This window comes from Salvelinus namaycush, chromosome 33, assembly GCF_016432855.1.
Source record: "Salvelinus namaycush isolate Seneca chromosome 33, SaNama_1.0, whole genome shotgun sequence".
NCBI classification, from domain to species: Eukaryota; Metazoa; Chordata; class Actinopteri; order Salmoniformes; family Salmonidae; genus Salvelinus; species Salvelinus namaycush.
The window spans coordinates 26,896,555-26,913,723 of NC_052339.1; the positions used below are offsets into that span (position 1 = coordinate 26,896,555).

A 17,169-nucleotide genomic window follows, 5' to 3' on the forward strand; every position below is an offset into this window, starting at 1 on the left:
TTGGAAATTTCCAGAAAATGGTGTCATGGCTTTAGAAGCTTCTGATAGGCTAATCGACATAATTTGAGTCAATTGGAGGTGTACCTGTGGATGTATTTCAAGGGCTACCTTCAAACTCAGTGCCTCTTTGCTTGACATCATGGGGATATCAGCCAAGACCTCAGGAAAAACATTGTAGACCTCAAGTCTGGTTCATCCTTGGGAGCAATTTCCAAAGCCTGATGGTACCACGTCCATCTGTACAAACAATAGTATGCAAGTATAAACACCATGGGACCACGCATCCGTCATACCGCTCAGGAAGAGACACGGTCTGTCTCCTAGAGATGAACGTACTTTGGTGCGAAAAGTGCAAATCAATCCCAGAACAACATCAAAGGACCTTGTGAAGATGCTGGAGGAAACGGATGCAAAAGTATCTATATCTACAGTAAAACGAGTCCTATATCGACATAACCTGAAAGGCCACTAAGCAAGGAAGAAGCCACTGCTCCAAAACCGCCAAAAAAAAGCCAGACTACGGTTTGCAACTGCACATGGGGACAAAGATTGTACTTTTTGGAGAAATGTCCTCTGGTCTGATGAAACAAAAATAGAACTGTTTGGCCATAATGACCATCATTATGTTTGAAGGAAAAAGGGGGAGGCTTACAAGCCAAAGAACACCATCCCAACCGTGAAGCACGGGGCTGGCAGCATCATGTTGTGGGGGTGCTTTTCTGCACGAGGGACTGGTGAACTTCACAAAATAGATGGCATCATGGAGGAAAATTATGAGGATATATTGAAGCAACATCTCAAGACATCAGTCAGGAAGTTAAAGCTTGGTCGCAAATGGGTCTTCCAAATGGACAATGACCCCAAGCATACTTCCAAAGTTGTGGCAAAAAGGCTTAAGGACAACAAAGTCAAGGTATTGGAGTGTCCATCACTAAGCCCTGACCTCAATCCTATAGAAAATTTGTGGGCAGAACTGAAAAAGTGTGTGCGAGCAAGGAGGCCTACAAACCTGACTCAGTTACACCATCTCTGTCAGGAGGAATGGGCCAAAATTCACCCAACCTGTTGTGGAAGGCTACCCAAAACGTTTGACCCAAGTTAAACAATTTAAAGGCATTGCTACCAAATACTAATTGAGTGTATGTAAACTTCTGACCCACTGGGAATGTGATGAAAGAAATAAAAGCTGAAATCAATCTTTCTCTCTACTATTATTCTGACATTTCACATTCTTAAAATAAAGTGGCGATCCTAACTGACCTAAGACAGGGAATTTTGACTAGGATTTAATGTCAGGAATTGTGAAACTGAGTTTATATGTATTTGGCTAAGTTGTATGTTAACTTCTCACTTGAACTGCATGTACTAATATTTGAAATAAATATATCTAAATACATGTACTACTCACAGATATATTTCATAAATATATTTACATATTTGATTTTGGCTATTTCTAAATATGTTAGAATTTTTTTGACATCTTACTCGTCCATGTGTGGTAGTATGCATTTTACGTACATGTGCTATTCATATATTTACATGCATTTGTTGTAAATATATTTAACAGTATGCATGATTATTTATGGTCAACATGTACATATGAATAATACTTATTTTAATATATATTGGTAATATATAGTTCATAATATATGGTGATATATGTGCCAGAAATGTAATTTTAATTGCATGTCAAATGCAATAGATAAAAGGCACACAAAACAAACAATTAAGACTCAAATGTATTGTTTCCCTTTGTGTGCTCCGAAAGTCACTGGAAGGTCACATCTGAACAACTAAATATAATGTACGAATTACCTCTGTGCGCTTATCTGTATTTGAAAATAAGGTATTTAAACAAGTAAACAGTTAAGATCATGTGAAAGAGTCTGTGGAAAAGAAGGGAAAAAAATCCACACAAGGTGAAGAATTATGGGTTAATGTGTGACAACCCAGTGAGGTCGGGCTCCAACGTTAGCAATGGTTCTGTCTACATTGAATTAACGTAGCAGGTTAGGATAAGGCTTAGCTACAATGCACCCCGACCAAATCAGGTAGCCTGACCTAATCAGGTCATGACAAATGTTCATGAATATCAAATTGATACTTACGCCGCAGATTCCTTTACCTCCAGTGTCCATTTTCAGACTCAAGTTGACAGTTACCCTGTGGATAATGCCGAGACAAAGTCAGTGAAACAATTCCACACAAGATGAAGAGTAGGAGGTTAATGTCCAGGAACTAGCTAGCAAAAGAGTACAAAATACTAACTTACAGTACATTGTTTGGGGTCTGTCCATAGGCAGGGAAAATGTGATTATTTTTAACTAGAAATAATCTATCTAGCAAGCCAGTTCTAGCTATATTGCCAGAGGAACGCAGCCCAACTACAAAGCTGTGTTTGCTATCTCTGTGAAAACTCTTGCTTTTGTAAGCAGTTGAAGAAAATTCTTCTTCCTGTCACCTGGCATGAGGAAGATTTTTGGCAGCTGCTCTTCTCCTCATCCTCAGCTACTCTTCTCCACCTCTGAAGAAAATTCAAAATTGCAACAGCTTTTCAGTCATTTGGAGGCAGGGATGGGGGCGACCCTGCAACATTTCAAATTGTGATTGACATCTCGGGAGAATTATGTTCTAAATTCATGTCTCTTTTTGAAATTAACATAGCTAATCTTATATAAGTGGCAGGTAGCCTCAATAGCTGCATAATTTATTTTCACCTTTTTAGATGCAAACCCAACTTTGGGAACCTAATGCCAAGGTACCAGAGGTCAATGTACTCAACATTACAATTCAACATAATACAGTGCATTGGGAAAGTATTCAGACCCCTTGACTTTTTCCACATTTTGTTACATTACAGCCTTATTCTAAAATTGATTAAATTGTTTTTTTTTTTAAATGATCAATCTACACACAATACCCCATAATGACATTTTTGCAAATGTATTAAAAATGTCAAGAGTGCGCAAAGCTGTCAAGGCAAAGGGTGGCTATTTGAAGAATCTCAAATATAAAATATATTTGGTTTTGTGTAACAATTTATTTTTGTTTACTACATGATTCCATAGGTGTTATTTCGGTAGTTTTGATGTCTTCACTATTATTCTACAATGTAGAAAATATTACAAATAAAAAAAAAACTGAAGAAACTCCCCGAATACAGGTGTGCCAAGTTTGTAGCGTCATACCCAAGGAGACTCGATGCTGTAATCGCTGCCAAAGGTGCTTCAACAAAGTACTGAGTAAAGGCTCTGAATACTTAAGTAAATGTGTATTTCAGTTTATTTTTTATGATTTAGCAAAAAACTATTTATTCAATTAGAATAAGGCTGTAACGTAACAATGTGGAAAAAGTCAAGGGGTCTGAATACTATTTTAATCACAGGACAATCATGTTTTTGACAGCACTGGGCCTTTTTAAGTAAAGTGTTACTCAAGTTTCTTTCAGCAACTATAGATGTCCTATCTTAATTTTCCCAGTTTCTCACAACAGGAAAATAATCCTGCAGCAACAGGAAATGTGAATTATTATGTAGATTATAATTAATGAACATTTTTGTATGGGTTGTTGCATTTTTAGTTTGGATTCATTTCTCACTTTTTTAAGTGGAAATTACAAAGTTTAGAATACTTTTTTTTGCATTTCCTGCTCTGCAGGAAAATTCTCTGCGACAACCGAGTGATCAAATTAAGACGACAGTGATCAAATTAAGATTCTATACCTGTAACAACTGTGTCATTTCAGGAGCGACCGAAAGAGGACGCATCAAAAATGAAGAACAAAGTGACCAGCACACAAGGTAAACTCTGGAAATGCTGCTAATAACCACAATCGGATCATAACTGAATACTAAAATACTACTGGTTATTGATATGAATGCACATAGTATGTTTAAAGTGATATCAAATGATAATGGCTGGCATATGCTATGTACTGTAGAGTACTGATGTATATTTACACACAGGGTTTCTCCATTGAGCAAAGTTTTTAGACTAGGACTAGGTTTAATGTGTGTCCTGGAATCTGGCTTGTGGTATCATAAGAAGAGATATAACTCAGATGATTGTGGTGTGGTAGCAGTGATTGGTAAGAAGAAGGCCTGGTCGTGGGATCAGTACCTGGGAGAGGAGAAGGCCATAGCAGTTCCCCTAAGACTGTTCACTGAGGTAAGCATCACCTTCATCAATCAGTAGGTCTATCTACTACTAAAGCTTGACATGAGAGCCCTATACATTAGGGCACAACGGAACATTTTACAACAGAAAATTAAAATGTCCAGGTAGTTCCCCATGTTTGTCTGTTTTCAGTCCGAGATGTCATTTACTTAACTAGAATACAGGCCACCAGAGCTATGATTTGCATTTAAAGGCCATAAGCCAGCTGCTTGATGTTAAACATGGTCTGTTGATTTAAAAGGAAGGATGTTAAGGACCTACTGTACAGTATATAGTTTACGGGACTATGCAAAGGTACACTATATAGAAATGTATGTGGACACCCCTTCAAAAGATGCAGAGCAGCCGAACATAAGCCCAAATTCAGCCAAGCATCGGCTGGAGTGGTGTAAAGCTTGCCGCCATTAGACTCCGAAGCAGAAGGAAACGTTTCACCATCTGTCAGTTTGACAGAAAAATCTGCGTTTGGTGGATGCCAGGAGAACGCTACCTGCCCCAATGCATAGTGCCAACTGTAAAGTTTGGTGGAGGACGAATAATGGTCTGGGTCTGTTTTTCATGGTTTTGGGCTACACCCCTTAGTTCCAGTGAAGGAGAATCTTAACGCTATGACATTCTAGACGATTCTGTGCTTGCAACATTGTGACAACACATTTTTTTAAGGTGTGTCCACATACTTTGGGGAAGGCCCTTTGCTGTTTCAGAATGACAATGCTCCCGTGCCCAAAGCGAGGTCCGTAAAGAAATGGTTTGTCGAGATCGGTGTGAAAAAACTTGTGGCCTGCACAGAGCCCTGACCTCAAACCCATCGAACACCTTAGGGATGAATTGGAACGCCGACTGCGAGCCAGGCATAGTCGCCCAACATCAGTGCCCGACCTCATTAATGCTCTTGTGACTGAATGGAAGCAAGTTACTGCAGCAATGTTCCAACATCTAGTGGAAAGCCTTCCCAGAAGAGTGGAGGCTGTTATAGCAGCAAAGGGGGGACCAACTCCATAGTAATGCCTTCCCAGAAGAGTGGAGGCTGTTACAGCAGCAAAGGGGGGACCAACTCCATATTAATGCACATGATTTTGAATTGAGATGTTGGCTGAGCAGGTGTCCACATACTTTTGTTCATGTTGTGTATTTTCTCCAAGTGATTTAATGTGAATTATTTTATTTATTTTAGAACAAAGCAAATTGCAACCAGTTGTCCTTGATGAAATAGTTTCCCTATCGCAGTAGCTGGAGTTGTAGATCACACAGCCAGATTTCAGATGAGGGGGAGGACCATGTGCTAAAACTGCAGAGAAATCACAGACCCTTTCCTACTGCTTTTCTGCAGGACTTATTTCTAATGGGTCGACAAGGGCCTGCAAAATAGATGAAAGTCACACTGTTTGTGTGTGTGCTCATGCGCGTGGGTGTGTGTGGTGGTGGACACCAGGATGTCCCCATTGTTTCTAATGACTGTGAATTTGAGAACGGTCACAGCACAACTATTAGACCGCAGTGTGGATTAAGCAAGGATTTGAGACTTGACCCCTAAATGTCACAGTATCAAGACCCCCCCCCCCCCCCGTGTTGCCTCCCCCTGCCCCATTTCTCTCTCCATAACAATTATTTATACTGGACTAAGTCCTTTGCTACAAACACTCGGTACAGCGTACTGTATGAATTTTTCTATGAAGGGATTTGACAGGACATCTGTTCCGTCAGAGGCACAAACACCCATTTCCACGGCAACTGCTCTGCCGCGACACACTTGAGCGTGGCAGTCCAGCCTCCATGAAAATGCAAGCACAATAATGTTATGTTTCCTAGTAAATGTATAGGTTTGGATTTTCTAGAGTTATATTTCCTACTACAGGTTTGGGTTTTCTAGAGAGGATATTTTATTTATCAACATTTGGGTTTATTCTCCTGGTCTCCTGTTGGTCGTTTCGTTATCTCCTTTTTTGCTAGCTCTGCTCTGTCCTATACTCTCTATCCTTATTGTCTCTCACTTTCTCTCTCTCCCTTCCTCTCATTTACTTTTCTCTCTGTATGTCTATTGCTGTCTCCCTCACACTTTCTCATTCTTATGTTCTCCTTCCTCTCCCCCACTCTCTCTCCCTTTATCTTCGTCTCTCTCTCCCTCCATCCCAGGCCCAGTCGTTCCCCCCGAGCAGAAGTGGCTTCAAGGCTGGGATGAGGCTGGAGGGGATTGACCCTCTCCACCCCTCCATGTTCTGCGTCCTGTCTGTGGCAGAGGTGAGCTGCAGCGTAGAGGGAGGGCTACCCTAGCACACTGGGCGTGTCACACCAAGGGCTCTCCTAGCACACTGGGCATGTCACACCAAGGGCTCTCCTAGCACACTGGGCGTGTCACACCAAGGGCTCTCCTAGCACACTGGGCGTGTCACACCAAGGGCTCTCCTAGCACACTGGGCGTGTCACACCAAGGGCTCTCCTAGCACACTGGGCGTGTCACACCAAGGGCTCTCCTAGCACACTGGGCGTGTCACACCAAGGGCTCTCCTAGCACACTGGGCGTGTCACACCAAGGGCTCTCCTAGCACACTGGGCGTGTCACACCAAGGGCTCTCCTAGCACACTGGGCGTGTCACACCAAGGGCTCTCCTAGCACACTGGGCGTGTCACACCAAGGGCTCTCCTAGCACACTGGGCGTGTCACACCAAGGGCTCTCCTAGCACACTGGGCGTGTCACACCAAGGGCTCTCCTAGCACACTGGGCGTGTCACACCAAGGGCTCTCCTAGCACACTGGGCGTGTCACACCAAGGGCTCTCCTAGCACACTGGGCGTGTCACACCAAGGGCTCTCCTAGCACACTGGGCGTGTCACACCAAGGGCTCTCCTAGCACACTGGGCGTGTCACACCAAGGGCTCTCCTAGCACACTGGGCGTGTCACACCAAGGGCTCTCCTAGCACACTGGGCGTGTCACACCAAGGGCTCTCCTAGCACACTGGGCGTGTCACACCAAGGGCTCTCCTAGCACACTGGGCGTGTCACACACTTTAACTGGGTCTGTGATTTTGAAGTCCAGACAACACTGTTGTGGGTGGGGGAAATTCTCGTCCATAACTGTTACTGACAAGGGCCTTGGTAGTTTTGTGTGGTCAATTAGCTTTTTATGCCATCCCTTTTGTGTTGAAATTGTCACGAGTCATTACCTAAGCACTTGGAATCTGCGTATCACATCGACCACTTTCCAAATGTACAAGATTTACGTGAGCTGTCGCTGTTGTATTTCCATCAGCAAAAATCGAATTGTATGGAAAGTCTCATATATAATTCACAGTGGAACAGAAACCAACTGTTAAGCGCAAGGCCCTGCAAGTAGCTTACTGCAATAGTCATGGGAAGACGGAGCGGAACGACATCGGGCTGTGGATTGGTGTTTTGAGATAGGGACTGCATGTACATCCATACATATATACTGCATTTTGTTTTTCAAAGGTGATTGGCTACCGATTGCGGCTCCACATCGACGGCTACTCTGAATGCTATGACTTCTGGTTAAACGCCGACTCTGCCGACATCAGGCCAGCCGGATGGTGCGAGTCGACAGGACACAAGCTCCACCCACCAAAAGGTGATCTACAGCAGATCAGCACACCCTTTTTCTCTTTTCCCATTTCACGGTAACTAATTCTGCTGACCCAAACCAATATATTATTTTCACATGGTCCTTGTCAACATGGTTCAAGGCAAGCAACTATGGTGGATGCATAGCCAGGCCAGCTCAGTACAGCTCGGTTTGTCTTAGCTCAGTTCGGCTCAGTAGTGTGAAAGGTCCCTTCAGCTGTTCACTTTTGTCTGTTTTGATATAATTGTATTGCTTCTGTGTAAGAGCTTGTGTTTGTTTGATCCTAACGGAATAGACTTCAACACATAACAGGAGAATGGTCTTTAAACTATGCATGGTTCATTTCTCTTACAAGGGCCTCATCTTATTTCCACACCATCAGCATTTAGTGCTAATACACAGCAGTCTGTTGGGAATAATGTAATGTACCTGGCACAGCAATATTTTTCACAACCCTAATCGCATTTGTTTTTTCTCTCCCCCCCCCCCCCCCCCCCCCCCCCCCTTCCTATTTTTCTGCACTATTTTTTAATTTTTTTCAGGCTACAACGAAGTCGAGTTTAACTGGGATAAATACCAGGAGTCTTGCAATGCTCCAGCTGCACCACAGCATCTGTTTAAATCCCATAACAGTGTAAGTGCTTGGTCGGGTTGTGGGAGTCATAAGCTTAGTGCTTCTTTCTCCTGAAAGGACGCCTGGGGCCAAAAGCTGACCTTCATTCACACAGCAGAACAGAACAATGTGTCCCAGTGGCTGTTGTAAAGCTCCCCCCACATTGCTTCAAAGAAACACCGCTTTACTTCCTGTCGTGTTTTTACATTGGCAAAAGCTCAAATACAGATTGACTGAGAGGTACTGTATGACTTTAATGAAGGGAATTGATTGGTGTATAGGACAATATACACTGAGTGTTCAAAACATTAAGAACATCTTCCTAATATTGAGTTGTACTCCACCTTTTGCCTTCAGACCATCCTCAATTAATCAGGGCATGAGCTCTACAAGGGGTCGAAAGCGTTCTACAGGGATGTTGGCCCATGTTGACTCCAATGCTTCCCACAGTTGTGTCAAGTTGGCTGGATGTCCTTTGGGTGGTGGACCATTCTTGATACACACGGGAAACTGTTGAGTGTGAAAAATCCAGCAGCGTTGCAGTTCTTGACACAAACTGGTGTGCCTGGCACCTACTACCATACCCCATTCAAAGGCACTTAAATATTTTGTCTTTCCCATTCACCCATACACAATCCATGTCTCAATTGTCTCAAGGCTTAAAATTCCTTCTTTAACCTGTCTCCTCCCCTTCATCTACACTGATTTTAAGTAGATTTAACAAGTGACATCAATAAGGGATCATAGCTTTCACCTGGATTCACCTGATCAGTCAGTGTCATAGAAAGAGCAGGTGTTCTTAATGTTTTGTACACTCCGTGTATGTGATATGATCAAATGTTATCTTAAAGCTCAAAGTTGGTGCTCTCAAGCCTTTAGGGCAGAATCAGTGTATGCTATTTGAATATTTACTCAAACCCTCGATTGACATGAATGCATGATTTCTACGTAGTCAAATAATTGAGCCCTTACTGATGTGTCTCTGTGTGTGTCCACAGACCACGAGCACCTCTAAGTTTCAGGTGGGCATGAAACTGGAGGCAGTGGACAGGAAGAACCCGTGCCTGGTGTGTGTGGCCTCGGTGGCCGACATCGTGGACAATCGCTTCCTGGTTCACTTCGACAACTGGGACGACACCTACGACTACTGGTGAGACACCCGTCATTCAGTTCAAAAGAATGGAAAACAGTTTGAAGTTAGATTTTTGTGAGTTGTAAATTGATGAGAAATTGGAAAATAAAATATCCACACTGTGTGCGTGTGTGGGGAAAAAACTACAAAAGAATGAATTCTGTCTCAGTTTGAAACGTGTCTAGCTTTTGTATATTGGCTTCCTTGTTTCTACCTTGACTGTTAAACTAAGTCCGTTGTGGAAATCAAAACTGAGGTTGAGAAGGTGTTTTCATCAAGTTCTAGCCAGATGAGACATGCGATCAACATATGTTTACTGATGTTTAGTGTCAGTAATTGATAGACTACACCTTAATGTTGTTTTGTAACTGATGTACTATTGTGTGTGTGTGTGTGTGTGTATGTGTATGTATGTATATGTGTGTATATATATATATATGAGTGTACAAAACATTAAGAAAACCTTCCTAATATTGAGTTGCACCCCCCCTTTTGCCCTCAGAACAGCCTCAATTTATCGGAGCATGGACTCTACAAGGTGTCGAAATCGTTCCACAGGAATGCTGGCCCATGTTGACTCTAATGCTTCCCATAGTTGTCAAGTTGGCTGGATGTCCTTTGGGTCGTGGACCATTCTTGATACACACGGGAAACTGTTGAGCGTGAAAACCCAGCAGCGTTGCAGTTCTTGACACAAGCTGGTGCGCCTGGCACCTACTACCATACTCTGTTCAAAGGCACTTAAATATTTTGTCTTTCCCATTCACCCTCTGAGTGGCACACATACACAATCCATGTCTCAGTTATCTCAAGACTTAAAATTCCTTCTTTAACCTGTCTCCTCCCCTTCATCTACACTGATTTTAAGTAGATTTAACAACTGACATCAATAAGGGACCCTAGCTTTCACGTAGATTCAGTCTTCAGTCTGTCATAGAGCATGGAATATTTTGTGCACAGTGCATATACGTAGCTTTGTTACATAAAGAGTGACGTATAGATCAACAGTAAAGGGTGTGTACATGTATGATCTTCAATTCTGCATCTCTCTCTGTCTCTCTGTCTCTCTCTCTCTGTCTCTCTCTCTCTCTCTCTCTGTCTCTCTCTCTCTGTCTCTCTCTCTCTGTCTCTCTCTCTCTGTCTCTCTCTCTCTCTCTGTCTCTCTGTCTCTCGAGTACTGACATCAGTGATGCTTTACACGCTTATTGTTAAGAGGAGTTTGATTTACATAGCATGTGACACATGGCCCAATTAATCCAGTGAAAGCTTGATGTGGGAGAAAAACAGAAGTCGTGTAACTAGATATGATGTAATAGTTGAAGAGGAGAACTGACAGTCTTCTCTGTTTTGTTCTCAGAGCTGCCTGGCTGAGATATTTTGCAGTGGTTATTTTATATGTTCTTTTTCCCTCCTTTTTTCATGTCTTACTGAGACTTTCCAAGAGGAGAATCTCCTAGTCTCCTTGCCTCACAGAAAGCATGGGTTGCCACAGCTCATTGCATTCACATGCACCCACATGTACACCTACACTCACAGTTTAACTTACACACAGGCACAACACACTTGCATGTACACACACACGTGCACAGATTCACTCTCTGCCAGTCCATTGCACTCACCAGAGATCATGTATGGAATTCTTGGGGAAATTATAGTGCCCAAGGGACAGCAAAGTGGGGAATCGTTCACTCTGTGCAACCCATGATTGACTATTCTCACACACACACACACACACACACACACGCACGCACACTCCCCGCACACAGATTCACTCTCTCAGCCACTCCGGCTACATTCACCAAAGAGCATTTGTGGGATTCTTGGTCAAATTATAGGGCCCAAGGGACAGCAGTCAGGCAAGCCTTCACTTTGTGCAACACATGATTGGGCTATTCGGCAGAATCGCACTGCTGCTGTATCATTTCAAAGCACACAGAAATCTAATGGAATTGCACTTGTTGTGTGATTGCATGTGTATGTAGGTAGATGTTAATCTAGCCGGCCTGTACAGTAAGTGAAATAGGCCTCAGATGGGCCGCCCCTCTTTTCGCAGTTATGGTTCCGGAACTGACACACCCACTCATTTTTACCATACAAATTTCAACAGCATGCTGGTCGCGTGGTTCAAACTTCTTAGCCCATACAGCATTGTGCTCTGTATTGTCCAATCACAGAGCATATACAAGTCACGTGACCAATGGAATCTTTCCTTTGAAATTGAGAAACATGACGGTTGTTGGTGTGGTGTTGCATTTCCAATTTCTGTTAGCTAGCTAAATTATCAGACACAGCCCTAAAATAAACCATGAGATCTGTTAGCAAACACTCAATGGCACTGCTCTGTGCAGGCCACTCAAATTTTGCAAGATTTTATCTATGGGTTAACTGAGAAGTCACTTTAGAACAGACCCATGGTCTGTTTCTGTGGTGGTAGAAACGCTCATGGTTAGTTGTGCTCTTTAATTCTTCAAAGTCTAAGTCGTTGGGGGAGGGGCGGTGGTTTCTAAGCTGACATGGAATTGTTTTAAGAACTTCATACTATGGATCATTCTGCTATTTGATTTTTAATGTTTTGACCCCTTTAGGTATAAAAAAATATAAAACAAGTATTTGATAAAATATTGAATTTAGCCTTTGTTACTGTAGCCCAGAGAAACGGATTGAACCCCTTTTTTTGGGTAGGCACAAATCTACCTTCATACATTTTTTAAACCGGTATCGGTTACCTTCAGACGAGTCCAGTGGCACTTGTTGGGGTCATAGAGCAAAACGTGAGAGTCTCCCCTTTCCATAGAGTGGTCATAATAGTTTGTAGGTCAAACCGAGTGACCACATTTTAAAATACCCAAATGTGGGACAACAGGATGATTTTGCGGGACAGTGTAGCCTACATGATTAAAAACGTATGGCATCACGTGTGGCCTTTTTTATATATGAAAATCTGGGAATATTTGGCCAAGGAAACATTTCTGGTTGACCTCAGGGAATGTAAAACAGTTAGGAAGGAAAACTGTTGAAATGGGATTGATGGAAGTAGCAGCCAATATGTTGAATGAGCAATTAATAAGCATGGGGAGCCTCTCAAATTTGATGAAATGACCTTAACTTTCAGTTTAATACTGCTGTCGTAGATCTTTATGAGAACAACACATTTCACTGCACCTATCTCGTGACGATAAAGCGTTTATTTTTTTTAAACACGCTTTTTAAAGGTAGTTAGGCCTACTGTCCTGTTCAAGTTTAGCTGGAACAAAGATGCATGTCTTTCCACCCTCACAATGTAGCCCGTGCTACAGACGGCTATATTGGTCCTCTAATACAGGACTAGTAAAGGCCCAGGGCACTATTAAAAGAATATTAATTCTACAAAAAAAACAGCTGATTTTTTTTTTCAAGGGGTGCTGCAGCACCCCTACTTCCCTATGAACGCTCTACCACCTTTGTAGAAGTGCGATATCGGCGGATGCGGTGGATTTAGACGCATCCAATGCAAAACATTTTTTTTAAACATATCTCTAGCTTAAACTGACAGATTTTGATGGTGATTTTTATTTGTATTTGTTTTATTATGCACCAGTGCGTCAATCGACTAGGGGGTTAAAATCAGGAACCGACTGTAAAAACACGACTTCTCAACACAGAAGTTGAAACATTCATAACCGATGGGCATTACATCAACATACAAATTGTTTGGCAATTCTTGGGAGAAAATAGAACGTCAAAGTTGCACAGAAACATCGCTATCGCTAATATTTAATAACCGCATGGGTTACAAGGATTGAGAATCCATTCCCAGAACCTCTCGTCGGAGCCCTATTGCAATATTTTCCCGGTCACAAACCATGTATTTTAATTGCAAATTGCATGTAGAGGTTATTGTTATGTGCTACCCCAGGAGGACTGAAATACATGTGTGTTTAGTTGAGGAAGTGTGTCTATGTAGGAAGATAATGTACTGTATGCTGTGGTGTGTGTTTGGTTTATTTTGTTAGGACCTCCATCAGCTACTCTTCCTGGGGTCCACATAAAACGTACAAATACATGACAAAGTACAGTAATAGACAAGAACAATATTACATTAAATTCAAAATCAATAAGAAACACATTTAGAGTTATAGTGTTATGTGCATTTTAGGTGTGATGCCAGCAGCCCTCACATCCACCCAGTGGGCTGGTGCCAGGACCACGGACGACCTCTCACTGCGCCTCAGGGTGAGTAGATTGCCCAGTAGATACAATACTGTATATATGTGTTGTGTGAAAGTCACTTTGGATGCTGTGTGGCTAATGTCTGTCAAAAAGGCCTATTTGTATTTATTTATTTATTTTACCTTTTATTTAACTAGGCAAGTCAGTTTAGAACACATTTTTATTTTCAATAATGACTTATGATCAGTGGGTTTAACTGCCTTGTTCAGGGGCAGAACGGTAGATTTTTACCTTGTCAGCTCGGGGATTTGATTTTGCAACATTTCGTTACTAGTCCAACGCTCTCTAACCACTAGGCTACCTGCCGCACATATTATCATAACTCTCGTAATCTTCCACGTCAATACTCGAGTAATCAATTTCATTTCCCCTCTAATTTGCTGGTATTGTCCCCTTCCACCTCCTACTTATTTAAAGCTACAATTCTTAGTTGCTGCATCCATTTTTGGACTTAATTATATATGCCCATTGATTCTTGAAGAATTTTACTTATAAATGCCTTATGAGCTTATTTCATCTGATGTACCCCAACAGAACCCAAAGTATGTATGTATGTATGTATGTATGTATGTAAACAAACACTATAGGCTCAAAACATGGTTAAAACTATACATTTGACATCATGGATGGTCAGTCCTTAGCGCTGGGTTACATTTCTCCAGCCCCAGCCCTTAGCTAAGGTGACAATAATGCCTGCCATGGACATTTCCCAGTTTTGAATCTTCAAAATCAAAGTGGTAAGAACACTTTTAAAGCCTCAAAGGATAAGATGATCCAACTTTCAAAATGAGTCCTTTTTGACAAGCCACAGCAGTCCACTAGCTAGCTAGCCACAGCAGTCCACTAGCTAGCTAGCCACAGCAGTCCACTAGCTAGCTAGCTACAGCAGTCCACTAGCTAGCTAGCCAGAGCAGTCCACTAGCTAGCTAGCCAGAGCAGTCCACTAGCTAGCTAGCCAGAGCAGTCCACTAGCTAGCTAGCCAGAGCAGTCCACTAGCTAGCTAGCCAGAGCAGTCCACTAGCTAGCCAGCCAGAGCAGTCCACTAGCTAGCCAGCCACAGCAGTCCACTAGCTAGCCAGCCACAGCAGTCCACTAGCTAGCTAGCCACAGCAGTCCACTAGCTAGCTAGCCACAGCAGTCCACTAGCTAGCTAGCCACAGCAGTCCACTAGCTAGCCAGCCACAGCAGTCCACTAGCTAGCCAGCCACAGCAGTCCACTAGCTGTTGAGCTTTCTAGCATATTCACTCATTTGTTTGTGACAATTAACAAGATAGTTAGCTCCCACATGTTCTTGTCAAAACTGTTAACAGAGTACCTAGCAAGCAAGAAGAAATGCCAAATAACAGTGTAAAAACCACAATGGCAAAAATATCAGATTTGACCGTTTAGACACAACTTGCATGGCCATGAATCAGATTTGTATCTGATTTCAAACGACCTACGAAGGTGGTTTGAAATGTGTCTTAAAATATCTGATTCCATGTGCTTTTTGGCTGTTCAGACTGCAGGGAAAAAACACATTCGAATCAGATTTATGCCAAAATATTTGATTTTAGTCTCTTCAAACTGCCAATGTGAACAAGGCTTAAGTTATACGTTATATGTATGACACGTGCATGATCCTGAAATGAGGCACTTAATTATTCTTATTTTTATTTAACCTTTATTTAACTAGGCAAGTCAGTTAAGAACAAATTCTTATTTACAATGACGGCCTAGGAACAGTGGGTTAACTGCCTTGTTCAGGGGCAGAGCGAAAGATTTTTACCTTGTCAGCTCGGGGATTAGATCTAGCAGCCTTTCGGTTACTGGCCCAACACTCTAACCACTAGGCTACCTTCCGCCCCTAATCACAGCTGTTCTTTAGTAATACAGTACATAGTATACTGTACATGCCCTTCAATGCATAAAACATCTTAACATTAGTCATTTACTTCACAATTGTTGTTTTTGTTGATATAGCATGATGGAACACTACATTACAGCACATAAACGTGGTCATAACTTAGTAATGTTAAGTTATTTCACAATGAGTTATATTTTAAAGCATTTAATTGACATTCAAAAATGTTTACATTTAGGAAACTCCTATGTTATTTACCGCACCTGTCAGCATTCACCTTCACTTCCTTTGCAGTTGATGCTACTGTACATAGGCTACATAGACCCGAGCTCTGCTTTAATCTTATGATTTGGAGTGGTTTGATCCGTTGACCGCTTCGACAGCCCAGCCTCATATTTTCACATTCTTCTCTAGACTTACATAAAACCAGCTCTCCTGTCAGTCTAGATGTTGTCAATCATTTAAAAGTTTCTCATCTGCAGTCAGCAGCTAGTTACGATGATATGTTAAAGTTGTCGGGGTAACGTTAAATGGGACAAAGGTATAGGAGGTGTCTAGAATTTCACTTTGTGTGGCTTTAATGTCTTATTGTGTTTACGACATAAACATTTACAAGCGTATTGCAAAGCATAACGAACACACGTCCCAGTCCCCTCCAACTCACAAGTCAGGAAAAACAATTGATCTCATCTTTAGTAGAGGCTGTTCGCCTCCCTAATCTCACTGCAACCCCCCTCCAGGTCTCTGATCACTACTTGGTTTACTTTTCTGTATCCCTCTCCTCCAATCCTAGCCACTCAGCCCCTACCCAGATGGTCATGCACCGTCGCAATCTTCACTCGCTCTCTCTCTCTCTCCCACTACTCTCTCCTCTTCTATCCTATCCTCTCTCTCTTCTGCTAAATCCTTCTTCCTCCTGTCTTCTAGATTATGTTCGACCGTACTCACCTCCCTTTCCGCATCCTATGGCTCGGCCCTCCCCTCCTGCTCCGTGGCTGAGTGACTCATAGTGAGCTTACAGAACAGCGCTGTGGGCAGCTGAGCGAAAATGGAGGAAAACTTAACTTCCGGAGGACCAATTCTCATTCACTTCCTCCTCTCTACCTTCTCTTCCTCTGTATCTGCTGCTAAAGCCACTTTCTATCGCTCTAAATTTCAAGCTTCTGCCTCTAGCCCCAGGAATCTCTTTTCCACTTTTCCTCCCTCCTAAGTCCCCCCCCCCCCCCCCTTCTCCCTCTCTGTGGGCGACTTTGTCAACCACTTTAAAAAGAAGGTTGACGAAATCTGTTCTTCATTCACTCAGCCTATTGAGTCCACTGGTCCCAGTCACACAGAACTACCTTATGCCTTGACCTCTTTAAATCCTGCAGCTAGTGAGGTCTGGCTGCCCGACAACCTGCCCGTTCGACCCTATCCTTCCTTTTCCAGACCTTCTCTGGAGACCTTCCTCCAATTCCTCATCAACTCATCCCTGAGCACTGGCTGCGTCCCCTCTGACTCCAAAAGAAACCAACACTCGACTCATCTGAAGTTAAAAACTATAGACCTGTATCCCTTTCTTTTCTTTCCAAAACACTTGAGTGTGCTGTCTCTGATCAACTCTCTCGTTATCTCT

General features: G+C 42.5%; 1 protein-coding gene across 10 annotated transcripts in view; it reads left to right on the forward strand.

Moving 5' to 3' along the window:
- Positions 1-17,169, forward strand: part of LOC120027597 (lethal(3)malignant brain tumor-like protein 4) — a 143,127-nt gene that overhangs the window by 35,235 nt on the left and 90,723 nt on the right. For 6 of the 10 annotated variants that reach the window (XM_038972586.1, XM_038972590.1, XM_038972588.1 and 3 more), the window contains 7 exons: positions 3,746-3,800; positions 4,079-4,167; positions 6,310-6,414; positions 7,626-7,761; positions 8,298-8,389; positions 9,367-9,518; positions 13,636-13,712. In XM_038972586.1, coding sequence (XP_038828514.1) covers positions 3,746-3,800; positions 4,079-4,167; positions 6,310-6,414; positions 7,626-7,761; positions 8,298-8,389; positions 9,367-9,518; positions 13,636-13,712 — 706 coding nt within the window. The remainder of the gene's footprint in view (positions 1-3,745; positions 3,801-4,078; positions 4,168-6,309; positions 6,415-7,625; positions 7,762-8,297; positions 8,390-9,366; positions 9,519-13,635; positions 13,713-17,169) is intronic. The other 4 variants (XM_038972591.1, XM_038972589.1, XM_038972582.1 and 1 more) reach the window with 1 other exon arrangement.